The 25,700-nt window shown below is 45.3% G+C and overlaps 1 protein-coding gene across 1 annotated transcript in view; it reads left to right on the top strand.

Annotated features, from left to right (window-relative positions):
- The first annotated feature begins 11,836 nt into the window (after positions 1 to 11,836).
- The window catches only part of AGBL1 (AGBL carboxypeptidase 1), a 916,524-nt gene continuing 902,660 nt past the window's right edge, over positions 11,837 to 25,700 (top strand). Inside the window, exon 1 of the mRNA XM_086364678.1 lies at positions 11,837 to 12,247. Coding sequence (XP_086220804.1) covers positions 12,197 to 12,247 — 51 coding nt within the window. The 5' untranslated portion in view covers positions 11,837 to 12,196. The remainder of the gene's footprint in view (positions 12,248 to 25,700) is intronic.

The raw sequence follows: 25,700 nt of genomic DNA, 5'->3' as shown, positions 1-25,700 counted from the left end.
CAAAAGGATAGGAAGTAAAGGCTAGTGAGATATTCTGTTACATAGTTATCATATATTACATGAAGAGGTACTATACAAACTCCAGCCAGACTGTGGGCAATGGTTAAGGATGCATAAAGTAGTCCTTTGAACGAGCACTAGAATATAATGCATAGAGGCAGAGCTGAAAAGTCAGTCATAGAATTAAATGAAATACTAAAAAAGATTTGATTAACCCAAAAGAAGGCAAAAAGGAAGAGAGATGGATGAAACAAAAAGAGATGGCAAAGAGAAAAACAATGGCATTATGATAAAACCAGCTATATAAAAATTATACTAAATGTAAGTAAATGGAACACTCCAGTTAAAAGGCAGGGATTGTCAGAATAAATAAAATGTCAAGACCCCACTATATATTTTTTTGTACAAGAAATGATGTGTATAAAATACAGATATGCTGTGCTCAGTCGCTTCAGTTGTGTATGACTCTTTGCGACTTATGGACTGTAGCCTGCCAGGCTCTGCTGTCCGTGGGATTCTCCAGGCAAAAATACTGGAATGGGTTGCTGTGCCCTCCTCCAGGGGATATTCCCAACTCAGAAATCAAACCCATATCTAGGGCATGCTCCTGTGTTGCAGGCAGGTACTTTATCCACTGAGCCACCTAGGAAGCCCTCTCTTATTCCTACTTAACCTTTATTATTTAACAATGATAATACATTGCAATAAATTCTCATTAGTAATATGCTAAGTAGTAGTGGGATGAGCCAATAGAGATAGATTGAAAATAAAGGATGAAAAAAGCTATATCAAGTAAACTATAGCATAAAAAAACTGGAGTAATTTTATTAGTATCAAACAAAATAGACTTTAAGACAAACAGTATTTTCAAAGACAGAGACATTTCATTATGATAAAAGGGTCTATTTATCTGAAAGACATAGCAGTTTAAATGTGTCAGTTCAGTTCAGTTCAGTTCAGTTGCTCAGTGGTGTCTGACTCTTTGCGACCCCATGAATCGCAGCACGCCAGGCCTCCCTGACCATCACCAACTCCCGGAGTTCACTCAGACTCACGTCCATCAAGTCAGTGATGCCATCCAGCCATCTCATCCTCTGTTGTCCCCTTCTCCTCCTTCCCCCAATCCCTCCCAGCATCAGAGTCTTTTCCAATGAGTCAACTCTTCGCATGAGGTGGCCAAAGTACTGGAGTTTCAGCTTTAGCATCATTCCTTCCAAAGAACACCCAGGACTGATCTCCTTTAGGATGGACTGGTTGGATCTCCTTGCAGTCCAGGGGACTCTCAAGAGTCTTCTCCAACACCACAGTTCAAAAGCATCAATTTTTCAGCGCTCAGCTTTCTTCACAGTCCAACTCTCACATTCATACATGACTACTGGAAAAACCATAGCCTTGACTAGATGGACCTTTGTTGGTTGCCTACTAATAGAACATAAAACTCCATGAAGCCAAAATTTACAGAACTAAAGACAGGGCGGAACTTCATTGGGCAGAAATATGGATGTCAAGTCACTTCCTCTACCTCAGTTCAGTTCAGTTCAGTCACTCAGTCATGTCTTACTCTTTGTGACCCCATGAATCGCAGCACACCAGGCCTCCCTGTCCATCACCAACTCCCAGAGTTCACCCAGACTCAAGTCCATCGAGTTGGTGATGCCATCCAGCCATCTCATCCTCTGTCATCCCCTTCTCCTCCTGCCCCCCTTCCTCTACCTAGTCCCTTCTTATTTAGCAGAAGTCCAGGGCATCAGTACTTAATAATTTCCACCATTCATCACCTTACATTAGGCACTTACGCATATTTTTGCTCATTTAATCTTCCCACCAATTACTTGAGGTAGGAATTCTTGAATCTTTAACAAAGGCAATCATAATAGTATCAGTAACATCCGTATGTGCAGAGGGCTTACTGGATGACAGACGCTGTACTAAGAACATCATGCTGTTCCAGTGAATCCTCCCAGCAACTGATGAGCTGGGCATTATCATCGCCCCATTTAACAGATGAGAAAACTGAGGTGCGGCGAGTTTAGGTCTCTTTCCTATAGTCACAGAGCAAATAGGCAAGGGAGCAAAAGTTTGATCTCGGGGGTTCCATGTTTAGATTGGAGAGAGGCTTTTCAGAGGGCTGGTCCCAGGCTGAGTGATGAAGTCTGTTTTCAGGCCTGCCCTTCTACTGGAGGTACATGCCTTTGTGTGCATCTAAGTCACTATGCTTTTCTAGACTCCTGCCGGTGGCACTCACAACCTCATTGCAGGCTATGCCCTCCTGTTCCCTTCACTTGCCTCTATCTTCAGGAAAGAATCCACATTTGTCATTTATGAATGTATTGGGTTGGCTGAAAGCTTCTTGAGAATTTCCCTTCCAGGGGCTTCTGCACTTGCAGCCTCTCTTCTCACTGGAGGGTAGGACCATGAGGGCTGACAGATCCAGGATGAAATCCCTGCTCAACACCCTCATGTAGTTTAACCTTAATTTTCTCAACTGGAAGTGGGAATAATGTCTGACTCAGAGGGCTAGGACAAGGGTTCCATTAAATCAGGTACACACAACACCAGCTCTTGGGCCCAGATTTCTTTTCCTCTACTCCTCTGCTCCCAGCCACTCCCCTTAGGAATTCATGCATCAGGAGAAGGTGGGGGAAATCTTCTGAGAAGCAGTAGGGACAGCCAGTCAACTATGATGTACTGTCAAGGCAGACTTTTTTTTTTCTTTCTGTAGTTGTTATATTTTACTTTTCAAGTAACACTGATTAAAAATATTTATACACCAACTTTTTAAAAAAATTTTATTTTATTTTTAAACTTTACAATATTGTATTAGTTTTGTCAAACATCAAAATGAATCCGCCACAGGTATACCCGTGCTCCCCATCCTGAACCCTCCTCCCTCCTCCCTCCCCATACCCTCCCTCTGGGTCGTCCCAGTGCACCAGCCCCAAGCATCCAGTATCGTGCATCGAACCTGGACTGGCGACTCGTTTCATACATGATATTATACATGTTTCAATGCCATTCTCCCAAATCTCCCCACCCTCTCCCTCTCCCACAGAGTCCATAAGACTGATCTATACATCAGTGTCTCTTTTGCTGTCTCGTACACAGGGTTATTGTTACCTTCTTTCTAAATTATATATATATATGTGTTAGTATACTGTATTGGTGTTTTTCTTTCTGGCTTACTTCACCCTGTATAATAGGGTCCAGTTTCATCCACCTCATTAGAACTGATTCATATGTATTCTTTTTAATGGCTGAGTAATACTCCATTGTGTATATGTACCACAGCTTTCTTATCCATTCATCTGCTGATGGGCATCTAGGTTGCTTCCATGACCTGGCTATTATAAACAGTGCTGCGATGAACATTGGGGTACACGTGTCTCTTTCCCTTCTGGTTTCCTCAGTGTGTATGCCCAGCAGTGGGATTGCTGGATCATAAGGCTGTTCTATTTCCAGTTTTTTAAGGAATCTCCACACTGTTCTCCATAGTGGCTGTACTAGTTTGCATTCCCACCAACAGTGTAAGAGGGTTCCCTTTTCTCCACACCCTCTCCAGCATTTATTGCTTGTAGACTTTTGGATTGCAGCCATTCTGACTGGTGTGAAATGGTACCTAATAGTGGTTTTGATTTGCATTTCTCTGATAATGAGTGATGTTGAGAATCTTTTCATATGTTTGTTAGCCATCTGTATGTCTTCTTTGGAGAAATGTCTGTTTGGTTCTTTGACCCATTTTTTGATTGGGTCATTTATTTTTCTGGAGTTGAGCTGCAGGAGTTGCTTGTATATTTTTGAGATTAGTTGTTTGTCAGTTGCTTCATTTGCTATTATTTTCTCCCATTCTTAAGGCTGCCTTTTCACCTTGCTAATAGTTTCCTTTGTTGTGCAGAAGCTTTTAAGTTTAATTAGGTCCCATTTGTTTATTTTTGCTTTTATTTCCAATCTTCTGGGAGGTGGGTCATAGAGGATCCTGCTGTGATGTATGTCGGAGAGTGTTTTGCCTATGTTCTCCTCTAGGAGTTTTATAGTTTCTGGTCTTACGTTTAGATCTTTAATCCATTTTAAATTTATTTTTGTACACACCAACTTTTAAGTCCACAGTTTAGTAATGTTATTTGTAGCATATTCAAAAGCAGAGACATTATTTTGCCAACAAAGGTCCGTCTAGTCAAGGCTATGGTCTTTCCAGTGATCATGTATGGATGTGAGAGTTGGACTGTGAAGAAAGCTGAGTGCAGATGAATCGATGCTTTTGAACTGTGGTGTTGGAGAAGACCCTTGAAAGTCCCTTGGACTGCAAGGAGATCCAACCAGTCCATCCTAAAGGAGATCAGTCCTGGGTGTTCTTTGGAAGGAATGATGCTAAAGCTGAAACTCCAGTACTTTGGCCACCTCATGCGAAGAGTTGACTCATTGGAAAAGACTCTGATGCTGGGAGGGATTGGGGGCAGGAGGAAAAGGGGATGACAGAGGATGAGATGGCTGGATGGCATCACCAACTTGATGGATGTGAGTCTGAGTGAACTCCGGGAGTTGGTGATGGACAGGGAGGCCTGACGTGCTGCGATTCATGGGGTCACAAAGAGTCGGACACGACTGAGCGACTGAACTGAACTGAACTGACTGAAAAGAATGCAGCCTTGTTCTGACTGGCAGAAGGTTGTGGACAATGTGTCTCTGTGTGTGCAGGCACTGGTGTTCTGGAACACACTGGTGTTCTGGAAATGGGGCAGGAAAGTAAAAATGAAGAAAACCAGAGCATGAAATGGAACGTTTTAAGATAGTAGCATTATATGCAAATCATGATAGACAGACTGGTCACGTGTGTGGACTCGGGTAAATCTTTTTATTAATCAGCTTATTATGTGTCCAAGGAAGGAGGGTGTTAGGTAGTATTTAAGAGAGATTTAGTCCCACTATAAGATGAGAGAAAAGATAATCTGAGCTGAGTATTAGACAGGAAGTGTGGAGCAGTGTGATCCTTCCATAATTTTAGCTATTAACCTCCCTCTAGATTTTTGCCGTGTCTGAGAGTCACATGCACTATTATTCCCTTAATGTTTTTCTTAACATTGACTCACTTTTTTAAAACCTTTATTTTATGGGTATAGTTGATTTACAATGTTGTGTTAATTTCTTCTGTACAGCCGTGAATCAGTGGTTCACACACACACACACATATATTCTTTTTCATATTCTTTTCCATTATGGTTTATCCTAGGATATTGAATATAACTTCTGTTATATACAGTAGGACTTTATTGTTTATTCATTCCATATATACTAGTTTGCATCTGCTAATCCCAAATGCCCAATCCATTCTTCCCCCAGCCCCCTTCTCCTGGGCAAACACAAGTCTCTTCTCTACGGCTGTGAGTCTGGTTCTGTTTCATAGATAATTTGTGTCATATTTCAGATTCCACATGTAAGTAATATCATACGGTATTTGTCTTACTTCAGACTTAATCTGTCTGGCTTACTTCACTTAGTATGATAATCTCTAAGCCCATCTGTGTTGCTGCACATGGCTTTATTTTGCTCTTTTCTAATGGCTGAGTAGCATTCCATTGTCTGTAGGCACCACACGTCTGCTTTATCCATCCATCTGTTGATGGACATCTAGGTTGTTTCCATGCCTGCCTATTGCAAATAGCGCAGCAGTGAACATCAGGTGCATATAGCTTTATTGCTGGGTAATATGGTCGTTCTGGGGCTTCCCTGGTGGCTCAGTTGGTAAAGAATCTGCCTGCAATGTGGGAGACCCAGGATGGTAGTTCTATTTTCCGTTTTTTGAGGAACCTCCACACTGTTCTTCTTTTGAAGAAGGAACGAATGAATACCTGAGAAAACGGTTTTATTGTGCTAATTAGGTATTTTTTTCTCATACAGGCCGAGATACAACCTATCCATCAAAACATAAACTGTTTGTCTGAGTTCCACCCAGATAGTCACATGGCCACCTGGGAGAGTGTGCCACGTTCCACAGGGAAGATTCAAAGGGGGAGTTTGTTCCAGCTCTGACATCTCCTGGCTGTGTGACTTGGAGCCAGGGAGTCCCTCTCTTTCTCCTACCCCATCAAGTCACTGAACATAAAGCCTGTTAAGGTCACACAGTCCTGGAGTTTCCTCTGGAACCTTCTGACCAAATGCTTTTCAGGTCCCTGCTGGGCAGGGAAATAACCCCTTGTGGTGGTCTGAACCCTCTCGGGACAGTTCTGCATCTGCCCTACATTGGGCTCCTGGGACCTCCACCCTTTACTTCTGTTTCTTGCCTTCCTCTGCACATCCTTTCCAGCCTGGTGGCAGTTGTCGTGCATCTAGAGGCCAAGTCGTGTTGAGCAGGACCAGGGTCTCCTCTGTTGCGGTTAGGAGTCATCCGTTGGTGATGTCCATAACAGTAATACCCAGCTCTCACTGATGGGCACGTCCTCTGTGCCAGGTGCCTTGCTGAGCTCCTGCACAGGTGGGACCTCAGTGTAGCCTCACTGCCATCCTGGTTACAGGTACAACTTTCACGCCCCTCAAAGATGATGCATTTGACTGAAAAGACACTTTGGGAATCTGGGGCCAGGCTGACACTCATGTGGCTCTCCCCTCTGGCTCACCTGCCAAACCTTTCCATGGTCAACACTGTTTTGCCACGTCTCTTACCTTACTCTTGCAGAGTTGGTGTGGAGGATCCAGGAGCAGGAGTGTCCATCTGGCTCTGTTATATTTCATCTTGTGGGATCTGGTCCACCACTCAAGGCTGCTGAAATCTATTTGGATCCCAACTATGTCAGCTGACATATTTCTGTCTTTCTCAATCGGGTGTCATCAGAAAATTTGGTAAGCTTGTAGTCTTTATTTTCATCCCAAGTCATTGATAAAAATGTTGAATAGGAAGGGCCAGGGGAATTCTCAGAAGGCCGTTAGGAAATTCCCTCTGAATCAGCAATTTATTAATTTATCGCTCTTTGAATACTGGCAGTATACTAGCTATTGGATCCTCCTATTTATACAGACCTGTGCTTATTTCTCCGGCTTATTCACAAAGTATCATGAGATTCTTGGGGCTGAGATTATGGGATAAGAGGGCAGGTATGCAGTAAAGGGTTAACCCTGTCCAAATAAAGTTCTGACTCTTGCTTGGCTCCAGAGAGGTGATTTCTCAGTCCTTTGAATATGCTGTCTAAGAGTGTGTTTACCTGGGGACCTTGGGCCATGCTAGATGTGTGTGCTTAGTTGCTCAGTTTTGTCTGACTCTTTGCAACCCCATGGACTATAGCCTGCCAGGCTCCTCTGTCCATGGGGATTCTCCAGGCAAGAATATTGGAGTGGGTTGCCATGCCCTCCTCCAGAACTATGCAAACAATATCATTTAGGTGGGGACCTTGGATCATGGTGTGATCTTGACCTCTGGAGGGGCTGGAGACTAAAGTCTGTTGTGTCTACATGACCAAACCCCGGTGAAAACCCTGGACAACCAGCCTCAGGTGAGCTTCCCTGGTTGGCAACGCTTTGTGCAGGTTGTAACCCACTGTTGCTGGGAAAAGTAAGCACTGACCACACAGTGGCCTGAGTGCGCATGCCTGGTGTCTCTGGGACCCTGCTCTGTGTGCCTCTTCGTTCTGCTGATTTTGATCTGTATCCTTCTGCTATAATGAATCATAACTGTAACAGGGCTTTCCAGGTGGCACTAGTGGTAAAGAATCCTCCTGCCAGTGCAGGAGATGCAAGAGGCTTGGGTTTGATCCCTGGGTCAGGAAGATCCCCTAAAGTAGGAAATGGTAACCCTTTCTGGTATTCTTGCCTGGGAAATCCCATGGACAGAGGAGCCTGGTGGACTTACAGTCCATGAGTTGCAAAGAGTGGGACACAACTGAGCACATGAGCATGGCAACTGTTGCTGAGTTGTGTGAATCCTTCTTGTGAATTATAGGACCAGGAGGTGGGGTTGGACACCTCTTGAAACTACAACGGAAATCTCTGGATCACATTAAATGTACCTTTCTTTGAAGCCAGCGGACTGAGTTCTATCCAGGTTTCTCTAAATGCCTTCTTCAAGAGGTACAAAGTCACTTTCTCTTCTGCGCAAAGTAGCATCCTTGCTAACCTTCCCCAGGGTCTGACTGCCCTGTGTGGGTCAGGAGCGCTCATTTCAATCTTCCATGGATGCTGTTTTGCCCAGGAGGACTTCAAGCTTGGGTATCTCCTCCTGCCTTTTAGGAAAGTCTCTGCTGAAACTCAAATACTAATGGGGGCATGCACACTAAGCTACTGTCACTCATTTATACTCCAGCTGAAATTAATCAGCCCACTCGTGGAACTAGAGTCTCATTTGGACAGAATCCAGGAGAGGGATTCAAACGGCGTCAATTTTATGTCAGTGCTAACATAAGGGCCCATGAGCACAAAAATACCTTTAGTTCATGTCCTCAGAGTTGTTTGTGTGAATTCTCAGGACAAAGGGGCTTTTTCTCTTTTATTTAAAAAAATGTTTTTGGAGTCTAGTTGATTTACAATGTTGTTTCAGTTTCAGGTGGACAGCAAAGTGAATCACTCCTACACATATATCCACTCTTCTTTTTTTTTTTTTAAGATTTTTTTTTTCCCATTTAGGCTATTACAGAGCATTGACTAGAGTTCCCGGTGCCACACAGCAGGTTCTTATGAGTTATCTATTTTATATATGGTAGTGTGCATGGGAGAAGGCAATGGCACCCCACTCCAGTACTCTTGCCTGGAAAATCCCATGGACGGAGGAGCCTGGTAGGCTGCAGTCCATGGGGTCGCTAAGAGTCGACAACGACTGAGCAACTTCACTTTCGCTTTTCACTTTCATGCATTGGAGGAGGAAATGGCAACCCACTCCAGTGTTCTTGCCTGGAGAATCCCAGGGACAGCGGGGCCTGGTGGGCTGCCGTCTATGGGGTCGCACAGAGTCAGACACGACTGAAGCTACTTAGCAGCAGCAGTGTGAATATGTCAATCCTAGTCTCCCAATCTCTTACTCATTCACTCATTTTTGGCTGCACTGTGTCGTTGATGCTGTGCATGGGCTTTCTCCAGTTGCGGTGAGTGGGGGCTATTCTTCACTTGCAGAGTGTGGGCTTCTCACTGTGATGGCCTCTCTTGTTGCCGAGCACAGGCTCTAGGCACGAGGGGTCAGTAGTTGTGGTACACGGGCTTAGCTGACCCCGAGGCAAATGGGATCTTCCTAGACCATGGGTTGGACCTGTGTCCCCTATATTGGCAGGTGGATCCTTTACCACAGGACTACCAGGGGAGTTTGGCTTTTTCCTTTAAACTATTTTTGAGATATATGTTGGTAGGGAGGGCTTATTTTTCCTCCTGCCCTTTGCTTTATCCTACAACCAAGAGGCGTGAATATCTGCCTTTAAGGTAATGACATGGGACAGTGCGCGCCTTCCTGCATCCCTGGACCTTTAAGGGATCATAGAATGTGTGCCTCAAAAAGCTCCACTCCTTATAGGAGATGTAAAGCCTTTTTGTTGTTTAGTTACTAAGTCATGTCTGACTCTTTATGACCCCGTGGACTATAACTCGCCAGGCTCCTCTGTCCATGGAATTCTCCTGGCAAGAATGTTGGAGTCGGTTGCCATACCTTCTCCAGGGGATCTTCTCAGCCTAGGGATCAAACCCACATCTCCTGCTTGGCAGGCAAGATTCTTTATCACTGAGCCACCTGGGAAGCAGGGGCCTTTATTTCTTCTCTCCTGTCATCAGAGGTGGGGGAAGTGGAGGGATCAACTGCCCCTCTACCCCCACACTTGATTAATGTGAGATGTTATAGTCCAGTCCCTACATGGAAGGTCTTTATATTTAAAGCCATTAAGAATGGCTTCATGGGCTCCAAAATCACTTTGGATGGTGACTGCAGCCATGAGCATAAAAGACACTTGCTCCTTGGAAGAAAAGCTATGACAAACCTAAACAGTGAATTAAAAAGCAGAGACCTCATTTTAAAAACAAAGGTGTGTATAGTCAAGGCTATGGTTTTTCCAGTAGTCATGGACAGATGTGAGAGTTGAACCATAAAGAAGGCTGAGCGCTGAAGAATTGGTGCTTTCAAACTGTGGTGTTAGGGGACTCTTGAGAGTCCCTTGGACTGCAAGGAAATCAAACCAGTCAATCCAAAAAGAAATCAGTCCTGAATATTCTTTGGAAGGATTGATGCTGAAGCTGAAGCTCCAATACTTTGGCCACCTGATGTAAAGAGCTGACTCATTGGAAAAGATCCTGCTGCTAGGAACAGTTGAGGGCAGGAGGAGAGGGTGACGACAGAGGATGATATGGTTGGATGGCATCACTGACTCAATAGACATGAGTTTGAGCAAACTCTGAGAGACAGTGAAGGATAGGGAAGCCTGGTGCTGCAGTCCATGGGATTGCAGAGTTGGATACAACTGAGCGACTGAACAGCAACAAGAGTGGAAGTTTCTGGAGGGCAGAAACCACATGAATTTCATCCTTGAATCTGAGGGTGTGGCCTGGCCTAGCATGGAGAGGGAGTAACTGACATGCTGTCTGTCTCCTAACTTGGGAATGTTTCAGCCAAGTAGGATCAGGAAATGCAGAGTCCCTTTCCTCGGTCACCACAACCGGCTTGGGCAGCTGCCAGCTGGCTGCTCTGATGCTCATGAGAGCTCCCCGAGCTCTGCACGGGGTTGTTGGCTGTGAGCCCAGGCCTTCCTGCCTAGCTGGGCTCTTGGTCGGTCATGAAGTTCAATGAGCTCACTCTCCAATTTCACACGTGCATGTTGTGCTTGGAGCTTGCTGGAGATTGGAGACAAAAGCTGTCAGGCATCAAACCCACGGGCTCTCTGTGGCCATGTTGTCAATGGGGTCAGAAATGGGGCTTCCTGAACGTTTTCTCCTCTAATATTGTTGTCAATCAGCTGTGGATCCCCTGGGGATCTTGTGAAAATGCAGCTTCTGATTCAGGAGTTCTGGGGTGGGTCTAACAAGCCACCAAGTGATGACCTGACCACACTCTGAGAAGCCAATATCTAAAGGACTATAAGACACGTGGGTGTCGACATGGTGGGGCAAGGTTTAGGTGGCCAACTAGCCACTAAAACTCTTGTGACACATTCTGAGCAGAAGATATAGAAAGAAGTGATGGATCCTGCATTGGTCTGGAGGAAACCAGCCACCAGGGCATCTACTCTCCCTGAGGCAGGGGACAGGGCTCCCAGCCTGCATTGTATGACTTTGATCAATGCATTTGCAGCGGCAAGAGGCAGGATGGTGTAATGGCTTCTGCTTGTGGTTTGGTGCCAATTCACCTCGGCAGGTTGGGCATACCCTCCTAAGCTCTGTTCCTATGGCCCAGAGCTTTCTCTGTGCCTGAGTTTTCTCTTTTGTAAAAGGGAGGTGCAATCATAGTATCGCCTGGTGCTAGTGCTAAAGAATCTGCCTGCCAGTGCAGGAGACACGGTTTTGATCCTTGGGTTGGGAATATCCCCTGGAGTAGGAAATGACGACCCGCTCAAGTATGCTTGCCTGGAAACTTCTATGGACAGAAGAGCCTGGAGGGCTACAGTCCATGGGGTTGCAAAGAGTCGGACACAACTGAGCATGCACTGTCTCTGTCTGTAGGGTTGCTGTGAAAGCTGCAGATTATATAAGGGACTCGGTTGATAAAAAACAACCCAGAGTAGTTCTTTTCCTTCTCAGCCAGAGCTCCAGTCCCTCAGCCTGGAACCTCAGGGGGCCCTGGGCTTCTGTGCCCTGCAAGGCCACGGTTGTGCAAGCGCTCTCGGGTCTCTTGTTACCCAGGAGCCGGCAACAGACCAAAATAAAGTTGAGAGGGGGACCGGCGGGGAGGGCCGAGCGAGCCTCTGTAGGGAGTCTGACCAGGTCAGCTGGGAATGCCTGTCAGCCATCCAGGGTGGCTCCTGCGTGGGCCTGGAGGTGGGTGAGTGACTCATGCCGGGGGCCCTCTCTACCCCCATGCCCAAGTGCTCCTCCCTTCCCGGGTCGGGGCTCACCTAATCCCCGCAGTGGGTGTCGGGGGGCACCCGCACCTGGGCTGAGGGCTAGGGTTGCAGCGTGCTCACTTCACACTCGGCAGCGTGCAGCTGAGGCCCTCTCCCCGGGCAGCGAGGTCAGCTTGGCAGACATTGCCTCTCCAGCCTTGATCTGGATCTGGCCGCAGGCAGCCGATTCCCCCGGACCCGACGAGGTGATGGCCGAACAAGAAGCCAGTGGGCTGCAGGTCCTACTGCACACGCTCCAGGTAGGCAAGAGGCTGAAGGCCGCCCGAGCTAGCCAGCCGGATCTTTGCTGCGCGGGGCCTGCCTGGGAGCCAGGGCTCTCCCTGCAGTCTGCTCTGGCCGCAGTGGCCTGGTTTGCTAACCAGCAGTAACACCCGAGTCAGCAGCAGCTCTCACCTTGAGGCTGACCTAAATGATGCTCTGGTGTTTAAATATTAAACCTGACTGTGTTGATGAGTGTGCTGCTTAAATTATTGAACCTGGTGGGATTAGAGGCTCAGGCTAAAAGATCCAGGTTTGCTCGAGATGAGCAAGATGGAAAAAAAGGCTGTTTGGCAAATGTACGCCTGTTTAACTTCTGCCTGAGCAGGACAGGAGACCCCGGGGTGGAGGTGTGTGTATAGAAGTAGGAGGAAAGGGGGGCATCAGGAAGACCAGTCCTCTGGGCTTCTGTTGAATGGCCATTACCAGGTTCCCAGCGAGTGGTCCTTGTCAGAATCACCTAGGATGCCTGCTCACAGTGCCTCTTCTCAGTGGGATCTGCTGGAAGGAATCACTGTCACCAGGGGCGGGGGCCTGGGAATCTGCCTTGCCTTCTATGGGATTCTAGTCACTCCTGATTTTGAGATTTCTTGTCCCAGGGCATGGGTTTGCTAACTTATCTGCAGACTAGACACTCCCAGAGGGTGTTGAAAAAATGTGGATACCCACCCACCCAAATTCAGATTTAATTGATCTGGGGAGTAACCTGAGCATTGGATCTTTGAAACCCTCCCCTCCCAGGTGGGCTCAAAGTGCAACTAAAGTCAATGAATCACTGCTCTGTAGACTTGGGTAGATGCTTGCACTGAACCGGATGCAGGGAACAGCAGACCTCAAAGGGGCCCAAGAGATCATCCATTCCAGGATTCTAAACCTGAAGTTCATGGACAGGCGGCACGAGAGAATGGGCTTCAGGGACTCCATGACCCCCACCCATGGATTTAGAATGTCAATGTTTTGCACTTACATTCATTCTTCCCAGCTTTGAAAAGTTTCGTTTTCCTTGGATTCTTGAGAAAAGCTATATTCCTAAACATACATTTAGAGTTTTGAGCAAACTCTGGGAGATAGTGAAGGCCAGGGAAGCCTGGTGTGCTGCAGTTCTTGGGGCTGTCAAAGAGTTGGACTTACATGACTTAGTGACTGAACAAAATATCCCCAGAAATTTGAAAAACCGGGAAATCCAACCTTCCAGTGCACAGTTAAGGCAACTGAGTTTCAGAAGTGAAATAGCTTCCCAAGGTCATGTAACCACTTAATAGGGGAACTGGGACTAGCACCAGAGAACTTCAGTATCCCATGGACCAAGTGTCTTTGACTCATTCTATTCGGTGCAACAAAGGCAAGAATGCATCTGGGTTAGGAGTGTTGGCGGTGGGAGTGGGCCTGAAAATAAATATGCAGTTGGCCTGGAAGTCACTGCAGGATAAACTCAATCTCCTGTCTTTCTACTGTGGGGTTTCTGATTGATATTTAGAATGATTGTTCCAGATTCTCAATCATCAAAGAAAGACTGAATTAAATTCATTATACCCTGTGTGCTAAGTCACTGTAGTCGTGTCTGACCCTTCATGATCCTATGGACTATAGCCTGCCAGGCTCCTCTGTCCATGGGATTTCTCCAGGCAAGAATACCGGAGTGGGTTGCCATGCTCTCCTCCAAGGGTTCTTCCCTATCCAGGGATCCAACCTGCATCCCTTGCATTGCAGGTGGATTCTTTACCACTGAGCCACTGGGGAAGCCCTCAGTATGCACTACTTATTCCCAATTAACCAAAACACTAAAATAATTGGAACACGCTTGCCCTGTGCACTCTAGTTGATCTCAGAATCTGGTGGTGGAATTGACTTGGGTTCCTGGCTGAGCCCTCTCTCCAGGTGTCTGCCAGAGTCTGGTTTCAGTTTTGAGGGTATATTAAAAAAAAAGGAGAGCGAGAACCCAGAACAGATATTCCATGGAATAATGTGTCCTGATGAGTTTCCTGCCCCTCCTCATTCCCATCCCCATGGACTAGACCCTGAACAGTTCTGAAAAGGGCTTAGCTGGTGTGCTTTTGATGGAGGGTCTCAGAGGTCTTAGGGATTCAAGCCAGTCCTCCTTGTGCACAAAGGTAAGCGACCGAAGTGTTTGTACCGCTTCTCAAATCTCTGCAGAAAACAGCGGTTATGTCTGAGTAGGAGATCAGAATGTGAGTTCTCCATGTCTTTCAGAAGCACTCAGAACATAGCCAAGGGAAGGAGAAAGAGAGACCAGATGACCAGGAAGACAACGCACAGGGGTGACCATGTCCCCACGATATGATGGGGACTTCCGTCTCCTTGGGCGACTATGACAAAATCAACTAGATTATTAAGAAATATTGGTTTTCCAGGGACAGCCTTGGTAGTTCAGTGGCTAAGACTCCATGCTCCCAATGCAGGGGACCCAGGTTTGATCCCTAGTCAGGGAACTAGATCCTGCATGTTGCAGTGGAGACCTAGCACAGCCAAATAAATACATATAAAAGAAATATCAGTGTTTTACCTATTCCCTTTCCCTTAACAATTGGGAAAGGGCTAAGTGCTTTTTTTCCTACCCCAGTTTCAACAGATTTATCTCTGCCCTGAAAGGATGAGAATCAGATTTCTACCCAGACATTTTCCAAGTCTCTGACTTTTACCGTATGAGTTGAGACAGAAAATCATGAGATTGACTCTCGAGGGCCTGGGTGAAGGGAAGGCGGCACAGAACACAGGTGTGAGAGACAGGAACAACTGGCTTCTGCCCCATTCCTGGCACTTACCAGCTGTATACCCTTAGGCAAGCCCCACAACCTCTCTGAGCCTTCATTTCTAGATCTGTAAAAGTAGGGGGCGGGGAGCAATAAAAATACTTTCCTCAGCCCTTTGTGCCAGGATTAAGAGAAGCCATTTGAAAAGTGCTTATAAACTATAATCGACAGTTCAAGTGACTCTGGTTTTTATGATTTCCCCGGCTGAGGACTCAGTGGAGAGGCTGGGAACATTTGCCTAGGCTTTTCATCATCCCATCCCTATTTCCTGGATGGGCTCCAGAACCCTTGGAAAAAAGGGGAGGTGTCTTGTCCATCCTGCTCTTGTTTCTCCGTGTGGTTTGAGCTAATGGGGAAGATGGGGAGCTGCCAGGGTAACAGGATGTGGGCGCCAGGCCAGCCCCGAAGCCGGGAGCCCTCAGCCGGCAATGTCCCACAGGATGCCATCTCTGACACACTTTGAGCTGTGATATGGGCACATTTTTTGCTATTTGCATTTGCACTTTATTATTTGATGTTATAGCTGCTCAGACTGAATCCCAGCTCTGCGTCTTGGCCACAAGGTGAATAGTGAAGCTCCTTTGCTTGACTTGGGCTCTGGAACTTTATCTATTATGGATTGCGAATGAGGTTGCTGCATGTGCGGTTTCCGGTCCCGAGTGAGCATCAGGCTCAGATAATAGAAAGCCTGGAGGAGGTGGCAACTGCACTGTTCCCTTGGACTTCTTCCTTCAAGGTTTATTTCTGAGACAACAGGTGATTTCAGCCTCTGGGCTGCGAAGAGGGGATGGGTGGAAAAATGATGACTGATATGTTTCATTCATAGCACTTGGGGGTTTTGTTTCCAAAACATATGCTTAAAAATTTCTAGAATACTTCACAAAGGATGTAGAAATATCCATCTATCGTACATCCATAGGACCTGGTGTGGCGGAAACTGAGCTTTCCCCTTGGACATCAACAGAAGGGTTTGGAAAAATGCTTGGAAAGGACCAAAATCCTTGGTCCTTGGAAAAGGACCAAGTTTCCTTTTAGATAGCAAGCATTGTGTCTTCCCTGAATATCCAGTCAGGAGGAGTCTCTTCTCCCAAATTCCTTACCATGGCATTCATTACATACAAACTTGCTCTACAAGTATTTTTATCTTCCCATTATTCCTCTAGAACATTGTATTTTCATTGAAAAATGGGTCAACTTTCAGCAGAAGAAATTGGTGCAGTTAAGAGGGTAATGAGGGTCCCCAGGGATCGTTCTCATGGCATCAAAATGTGGAGAGTATTCAGTATTTGCTATGACACTGAGTTTGATTAAAACAGAAAATCTGAGAAGGGGAAGAGAGGAGATTGACATGGGAGTTTGCTCAAATGCTTGAGAGTCTTGAGTGGCAAGCTTCAGATCTAATCATGCCCTTGGCAATGGCTGCTTATCCATAAAGGTAGGTGATGGGGACTCCAGGACATTCAGCCAAGGTGACAGTGGTACAACTCTTTGGCTGGGGACATGAGCCATGACTGTATCTCTGCTTTTTACTGCCAAGTAATGTGATGTGTAGATTTCCCTGGTGTCTCAACAGGTAAAGAGCCCGCCTGCCAATAGGAGGTGCCAGAGACTCAGGTTTGATTTCTGGGTCTGGAAGATCTCCTGGAGGAGGGCATGGCAACCCACTCCAGTATTCTTGCCTGGAGAATCCCATGGACATAGGAGTCTGGCAGGCTATAGTCCATGGGATTGCGAAGAGTTGGATACGACTAGGTGTGCAGGCATGCGTGCACACACACCCTGTGATGTGTTACACACAACCTCCCCATCACTGACCTGACTTTTATCCTGGTCCTCTTCTTATCCATCCCCTCCCTTTAGCCCTTTCTTGTCACTTAACTCAAACTTGCATCTCACCCCATCCTGAGCCACTGTGCATCTCTAATCCCCCTCCAGGGGGAAGGTCAGAGACGGATTATGGCTCAGGGATTGGTGAAGTTGCACTGTTTAAACTTTTTTTTTTTTTAATTTAAAAGGAACAAAATTATTTTAGAGGCAGCATTCAATGTCCTTGTGTCAAAACAGTTCTAATAACACAGCATTAAAAGGACCAATGCATGCTAAGTCACTCAGTCATGTCCAACTCTTTGCATCCCATGGACAGAGGAGCCTGGTAGGCTGCAGTCCATGGGATTCTCCAGGCAAGAACACTGGAGTGGGTTGCCATGGCCTCCTCCAGGGGATCTTCCCAACCCAGGGATCGAATGTGCATCTCTTACATCTCCTTCATTGGCAGGCAGGTTTGTTACCACTATCGAGTTGAGTCCAAAAGTCCCATCCTCACTTTTGGTAATTGAGAGCTCCCCTCTGCTCCCACTGAACCCAGACTCTGGATCCAACTTCCTCCCTGAGCATCTACCTCCCCAAGGCAGCAGGCGAGGGACAGAAGGCCTGCATGGCTTTGAGGTGTAATTGAAAATTTGCCCTTGCTGGTGACATATTGAAGCTAATGGCCAACAGAGAGACCCACATTTACTCCACAACTGGCAACTTTTACTGGCAACATCACTCCACAATTTACTCAGTTACGAAAATTGGAACCCCTCTTATGAAAGTCAAACACAGTCTGGGTTAGAGCTCGGAAAGCATGCAACCAGGGAAGAGAAGTTGGTCTGGGTGGCTGATCACTGTACCATACCTGTAAGTGTGGGGGAAGGCAGCTATGAATCAAACAGACAAGGTGCTTCTTCATATTTCAGAAATAGGCACTTGGAAATGTATCCTCTTGGGTGTGAGCTCCATATCCTTTTGCCAGACCTGAAATGAAGGAAGTTGAAGGTTTGTGGGATCTGTGCTTTTTCACCAAGAGAATACTGCATGGTTCCCTCAAAGCAAGGGGTCTGCAAATCAGGTTCTTGAGAGAGAAAAGGATGTGTAGGATGAAGGAGAAATCGATAGCAGAGATGCCAGGAATACAAGAATGAGGAGAGCAAAGGGTGTGAAAGAAGACAGAGCACTCTGGGTCCTCTGCACCTTGTCCTGACTTGCTTCATTCATATTTGTTAGTTGAAAATGGCTTGAGATGCTTTGCACTGTAGTTCTTGTTCAGTTGCCAAGTTGTGTCCGACTCTTTGCGACCCCATGGACTACAGCACACCAGGCTTCCCTACCAGGCTTCCCTGTCCTTCACTATCTCCCAGAGCTTGCTCAGACTCATGTTAAGTCAGCGATGCCATCCAACCATCTCATCCTGTCAACCCCTTCTCCTTCTGCCTTCAATCTTTCCCAGCATCAGGGTCTTTTGATATGAGTCGGTCCTTCGCATCAGGTGACAAAGTATTGGAGCCTCAGCATCAGTCCTTTCAATGAATATCCATGGTTGATTTCATTTAGGATTGATAGGTTTGATCTCCTGGCTGTCCAGTGCTTTTGAATTGTGGTGCTGGAGAAGACTTTTGCATGGAGAGACTTTGTCAAATTCACGTTCTTATGTGTCTAATTTCCTCTACTTGGTCCCTTGAACTATAATAGTTAAAATAATAGTGAACATTTATTAAACAGTTTCTACATGTAAGAAGCTGTACAAAGTCCTTCACAGGCATCGTCTCATTTAATCCTTACAACAACCCTGTGAGTTGGGTGGTATTAGTGTCTGCATTGTAGAGCTCTCAAAGGGAAGGTTGGAGATGTTAATACATTTCTCATAGTCACACAGTGAATGAGTGGAGGAACTGGAATGTGAGCAGAGGGAATCTGACACGAGTGGACGTGCTCTTGCCAGGTGCATTAGCTCTCTGAGGAGAAACAGGGCCATTGCGAAGATTCAGAACACATTTTCCCAGGTGGTAGGTGTTTGTGGAGGAGAAAGGAGACCCCCTCCCTTGGGCACATCAGGCAAAGACAGCAGCTGTGCCCACAGTCCTGGCAGGACTGGCCCAGAGGGCAGAGAACAGGTGTCTACAGTGGGTGTCTGCAAACTTTGAAGGGTCCAATAGCAAAGTTTTTAGGCTTCTCAGGCCACACAATCTTTGTCACAGTTGTTCAGCCCTGCCGCTGTAGTTGTAGATGGCATGGGAAAGAAGGGGCTCTCTTGCAGTAAGATTTGTGTACAAAAACCAGGGAATGGGCTGGCCTTGGCTGTTGTGATAGATGGTGGACCCCTGGCGGGAGGTCCTTTGGGCCCAAGCAGGGTGTATGTCAGGGTGGGAGAAGGGACAGAAGGCGAGAGGTGGTGCATCAGGGGCCTGTTGGACTGGCTGCTGCCAAATGGGAACTTCCTTTATGTGTGTGGACGTCCTCCTCAACTTCCAGGCCGCCCTCCTTGCAAAGACAGCACAGAATATGATGCTCTGAGTTCCTCTGGGGGCAAGTCTTACAGAACCTGAAATGCACACTTCAGTATGTCATTTCCTGCTGCTGCTGCCTGCAGTTTTCTAAGTACCAGTGGAGACATTAGACTATTAATCCTCCAAGGAGGGTTTTCAGGGCATTTTAGCAGCACTTAACGTAAATGCCGCTGGTTTGATCCCTGGGTCAGGAACATCCCTGGAGGAGGGCATGGCAACCCACTCCAGTATTCTTGCCTGGAGAATCCCTTGGACAGAAGAGCCTGGCGGGCTACGGTCCATGGAGTCACACAGAGTTGGACATGACCGAAGCTGACTTAGCACATTGCACCAGTGTAGTAGGCAATTGTCTTGCAGATATTGTTTGTATTCAACAGCACTTCCAGCACAAGACATGTTCAGTTAAGCACTTCTTAGACTGGTTTCTACAGAACACCAGTGTTCCCTTGGATGCCAGTGAGTGTTCCACTCACAAAAGTTCTTGTTGACAGATGGATTGGAGATGTCGGGGTAAATAAACTTATTAGAATTGCTTACTGAACGATAATCAATCTTTTGAAAGCGTTTCAAACATTTATGTCCTCCAGCTCTCAGTTTAAATGCCTTTTACTTGGAGGGGAATGCTCTGACACCCCAATGTTCCTGACAGCCCAATGAACTGGGCTCTGAGTCCCATCTCCCTAGTTTGACTTTGCATAGAACTTGCCACTTCCTGATGCTTGTCTGTGCCTTCTTTCCTTTCTTCCACCAGGGCAGAGATGTCATCTGTCTTGTTCACCTTTATCCCTACTACCTAAAGCACTCTCTAGGACACAGTAGGCACTCAATAAATGTTTATTGATTGAATAATAAGATGAATGTGCGTGGTAAATTATCAAGTTGGGGATATAATATATAGCATTTCTAAATCACCTCCAGTTCAGTTGCTCAGTTGTGTCCGACTCTTTGCGACCCCATGAACTATAGCACGCCAGGCCTCCCTGTCCATCACCAACTCCCGGAGTCCACCTAAACCTATGTGCATCGAGTTGGTGATGCCATCCAACTGTCTCATCCTCTGTCGTCCCCTTCTCCTCCTGCCCTCAATCTTTCCCAGCATCAGGGTCTTTTCAAATGAGTCACCTCTTTGCATCAGGTAGCCAAAGTATTGGAGTTTCAGCTTCAACATCAGTCCTTCCAATGAACACCCAGGACTGATCTTCTTTAGGATGGACTGGTTGGATCTCTTTGCAGTCCAAGGGACTCTCAAGAGTCTTCTCCAGCACCACAGTTCAAAAATCATCTTAGAGATGGGGTTTTTTAAAACTTTTATTTTGTATTGGAGTATAGCCGATTAACAGTATTATGAGTTTCAGGTGGACAGCAAAGGGACTCCGCTGTATACATATGTATCCATTCTCCCCCAAACTCCCCTGCCATTTTCAGGCTGCCACATAACATTGAGCAGAGTTCCATGTGCTATGCAATAGGTCCTTGCTGGTTATCCATTTTAAACATAGCAATGTGTACCTATTGACCCCAAACTCCCTAATTTTCCCTTCCCCCAGAGATGCAATAATTTTTTACAGCAAATGCCCACCAGTATTCCATCCCACAGAACATTAGGTGTTTCTTTCTTTTTTTCTTTCTGGCTGAACCACCTGGCATGTGAAATCTTAGTTCCCTGACCACGGGTCAAACCTGAATCTTCCTGCAATGAGGGAGACCCAGGTTTGACCCCTGGGTCGGGAAGATCCCCTGGAGAAGGGAACGGCAACCCACTCCAGTATTCTCACCTGGAGAATTCCATGGACAGAGGAGCCATGAGGTCTCACAGAGTCAGACATGACTGAACAACTAACATTTTCACTTTTCTTTCACTTTCCCTACGGTGAAAGCCCAGTCTTAACCTCTGGGCCACCAGGGAAGTCCCTCACAAGACATTAAGAATCCATGGAACACATTTGGGAAACAATGGTTGTAGATCCAGGCCATGTTATATCATTGCTTTGAGGTCTTTGAGGGTTGAATTTCTCCAAATCTGGAAACTGACTTCTGGCATGTTGAAACATTTCTAATCCAAGTTGATATGAAATTAGTTCTGTTGGAGACCTAGGGTCATTCCTCTACTTGGTGAATTCTACTAGCTGATGACTATCCAACCTGTCTGTAGGCCTTGAGTGGACATGACTTCTAATCCTTACTTGATTGGGAAGGAGAATATAAGTGACAGATGTGGAGGTTTAGAAAAAAGGTTCTTCTAGAAGCTCGTGAGAGCCATTCTGCTTCTGATCAGGAGGCCAAATGGCGATAAGTATGGCATTAGGTTTCAGATGAAAGGCAGAGTCAGATTTCAGAGTCAGGCTATCTGATGAAACTTTCCCTAGGGCACTTGGAGAGATAGAAGCTTCTTCAATAAATGGTCAGTAATGAATTCTCCCTCTACCCTTAAAAAAACCCAAACCCAATGTGTGTTAACATCTCCATCTTTGGATCTCACCAATCAGTACAGCCCAGTGCCCTACATGTCTGGCCCATAAGCACCCTTATCCCACCCCTCTTAAAACTCAAATTAATCCCCAAACCCCACGACAATGCAGATATTTTTTACATATCACAATAGGTAGATTAAGAAGAGGCTATAAGAAAATCCTGTTTTCTCCTTTCCCTTCATTATTAAATCATAAAATATATATTACATGTCCTAAAGGAAAAGAAATTCCCCAAATGATAGCTAAGATTTTAGATGAAGGAAGAGGCTAAAATGATATTTGAAAAGGTATTATTTGAAAATTAACATTAAAATTCAAGAAGTGTTTTTGCCATGAGCTGCTCACACTGTTGAACACTTACTATGTGCCAGTCTAAGCATTTGACACGTGTTATCTCATGTAGCCGTCACAGTGATCCTATGCAGTCGGTCCGACTACTATCTCCGTTTACAGATGAGGAACCCAAGGCGCTCAAGATCACACAGGCTTTAAGCAGAGGGTCAGGATGTGAACCTAGGCACAGTCTGACTCTGGTTTGCTTACTGCTCGTTGCTGTTACGCATCAGGCTACAGTTTCTTTTCCTCTTACCTGCCCTTTTCACCACTAATGCTTTTTTCCTGATGAAAGAAAGTAATAAAAGCTCATGATTATAAAATTCTAATTAAAATACAGATATAAATTTTAGGGAGTAAAAATCACCCCCTCAAATCCTGCTTTCTAAGACAACCACACAAGGGTCTGCTGTGTATTCTTTCTGTGTTTGCATACTTATAGCGATATGTGTATTTGTATAACTATGTCTATGTGTGTGGATCGTTTTAGCACACTCTATTCAATTTGCTTTTCCTACATATCAGTATAACTGTACATCTTTCAAGTCAGCATGTACAACCCAACTCAATCTTTTGTGATAGTTGCATAGAACTTTAGTATATGGATGTACTATGGCTTAAACAGAAGTACATTTTCTTCTAGTGTTTCACTTAAATTTGACTTGCTTTCTGTTTTGTTTTTATTTTTGATGTTGTGTTACATTTTAATCATCAACTTTATCAACATTTTCAAACTTTCATGAATTTTTTGGGCCATGAAACCTTTTCCCCAGGATCTGTTATACTTAGAGATGTTTGAATTTAACGCCATACCATTCTCTTTCTTGTAGGTCTCGTCGCTTTCACAGGGCTTCTCTGCCATACCACACTTCACCAGGATGTGGCAACAGTAAACACGTTTATATCCTTAAAATTTCTTTTACTGGATGATGCCAGTTCTGTAACATCTGATAGAGCTCTGCTTGATAATATTTGAAAATTTTACATTTGCCATAAATGTTTATTTAAGATAAACAGGTGTAGGTTCCTTGGCTGGACTTCAGGTGGCCAGAGTTGATTTTGGACCCAGCCACTGTCTTTCTGTTTGCCTAGAATCCCTGGGCCAGCATCCTCTGTTTTGTTTTCAGATTTAAGTGCTAGGAGATGTGCCCAGAAAATATCATCTGTTTCCTTGGTATTTTATGACTCTCTTGTTAATGGTTCATTCATGTATTAAATGCTTCCCTTGTGCCAGAGGCTGTGTTAGGTAGTGGGTGGCAAGGTTCAAGAATCTTATTAGTCAGACACTTTCCTACTGAAATTCTTCCAAATGTTAATGACTAATGTCAGGAAGAAAGAGATCCGGAATACTGCAGTCACACCTGCCCTCCTTTCCCCCACGGACCATTTTATTCTGTGGTGACTGGCTGAGAACACAGTATTATCATTACTCAAGTCTCTGGGGGAAGATCTGAAGGTTCAGCAGCTGTAACATGTTTAGCTACGCCTATGTACTAACGTTAATTCATATGTGGTCAGTTTTTAAAAAACTGCGGGGTCATAATTCTAATCCTTTTCATTCCTTTTTTTTCTCTTCCAGTGAGTAGGGTGTCACAGATGCCCCACCTTTGTTTTGGCTACTCCCCACAGGATCTAGGATCTTAGTTCCCTGGCCAGGGGTTGAACCCGTGCTTCCTGCAATGGAGTCTCAATCACTGGATCACCAGGGGAGTTCCACAGTTTCCTTTTTGGTGCCATGAAAGCTAAAGGACACTTGCCCCAGCTAAATGCACACGCCAATTTTTGTGAACAATTTCAGTGTAATAAGTTACACCATAAGGTTTCACTGCCTCAGGGTATTTACTTGGTTTTTTGTTTTTGTTTTTTTTTTTGCATGGAATGGAGCTTTTTAAGGCTGGAATAGTAGAAGTCAGTTCTTGTCACATAAAGCAAACCCCATATATCTGTCCAGTTGTAACTTACCTTTTATGCCTCTAACCTGGGCACAATAAATTCTTTTTCTGTGAAATAATAAATTACCGTACTTTGCAAGCCACATATTACATGTGTTTACTGTATGAAATTATGTGTGCATTGATTTGGGGGCAGGGAAAAGACTCTAATGTATGTTTTCTAGACTTTGAATCAGATTAACTTTTGCCTACCAAGTTTCTATACAGAAGAGAAGAATGGACTCTTTGTTTTCCCTCTTTGGACTTGACTGAATTTATTTTATTTTATTTATTTTTAATTGGAGGATAATTGCTTTGTGATGTTGTGTTAGCTTCTGCTGTACAGCAACATGAACCAGCTATAAGTATACATATATCCCCTTCCCTCTTGAATCTTCCTCCTCCCCCAAACCCATCCCACCCCTCTAGGTTGTCACGGAGCACTGGGCTGGGCTGAATTCCCTGTGTTATATATCAGCTTACCACTAGATATCTGTTTTACATATGGAGAAGGAAATGGCAACCCACTTGGGTGTTCTTGCCTGGAGAATCCCAGGGACAGAGGAGCCTGGTGGGCTGCCGTCTATGGGGTTGTACCGAGTCGTACCGAGTCGGACGGGACTAAAGTGACTTAGCAGCAATGTATATGTTTCAGTGTTACTCTTTCAGTTCATCCCACCCTCTCCTTCCCCTGCTGTGTTTACAAGGCTATTCTCTGTGCCTGTGTCTTTATTCCTGCCCTACAAAAATGTTCATTAGTACCATTTTCTAGAGTCCATATATATGTGCTAATACATGATATTTGTGTTTATCTTTCTGACTTCACTTTGGTTACAGTCTCTAGGTTCATCCACCTCAGTTCAAACTGACTCAAATTCATTCCTTTTTGTGGCTGAGTAATATTCCATTGTATATATGTACCATGACTTCTTTATCTATTCATCTGTTGATGGACGTCTAGGTTGCTTCCATGTTATGGCTATTCTAAATAGCACTGCAATGAACACTGGGGTACGTGTGCTCCTTGGTTTTCTCAGGTATATGCCCAGTAGTGGGATATATAGTAAAGAATCAGGTGGTAAAGAATCTGCCTGCAATGCGGGAGACCTGAGTTCAATCCCTGGGTCAGGAAAATCCCCTGGAGAAGGAAATGGCTACCCACTCCAGGATTCTTGCCTGGGGAATTCCATAGACAGAGAGCCTGGTGGGCTACAGTCCATGGGGTCAAAAAGGGTCAGACATGACTGAATGACTAAAAACAGCAACAACAAAATGGTAGTTTTTTCCCTAGTTTTTTAAAGGAATCTCCACACTGTTCTCCATAGTGGCTGTATCAATTTAGATTCCCACACATTTTTTCCACATCCTCTTCAGCATTTACTGCTTGTGGACTTTTTGATGATGGCTATTCTGATTGGTGTGAAATGATACCTCATTGTGTTTTGATTTGCATTTCACTAATAATGAGTGATATTGAGCATCTTCATGTGTTTACTGGCCATCTTTCTTCTTTGGAGAAATGTCTGTTTAGGTCTTCTGCCCATTTTTTGATTGGATTGTTTGTTTTTCTTATACTGAGCTGCATGAGCTAATAAACTATTTT

Source organism: Bos grunniens, chromosome 21 (genome assembly GCF_055505025.1).
Source record: "Bos grunniens cultivar Pamir isolate PY7600 chromosome 21, Bosgru_T2T1.0, whole genome shotgun sequence".
Classification (NCBI taxonomy): domain Eukaryota; kingdom Metazoa; phylum Chordata; class Mammalia; order Artiodactyla; family Bovidae; genus Bos; species Bos grunniens.
This window is presented reverse-complemented; position numbering and strand designations above follow the sequence as displayed.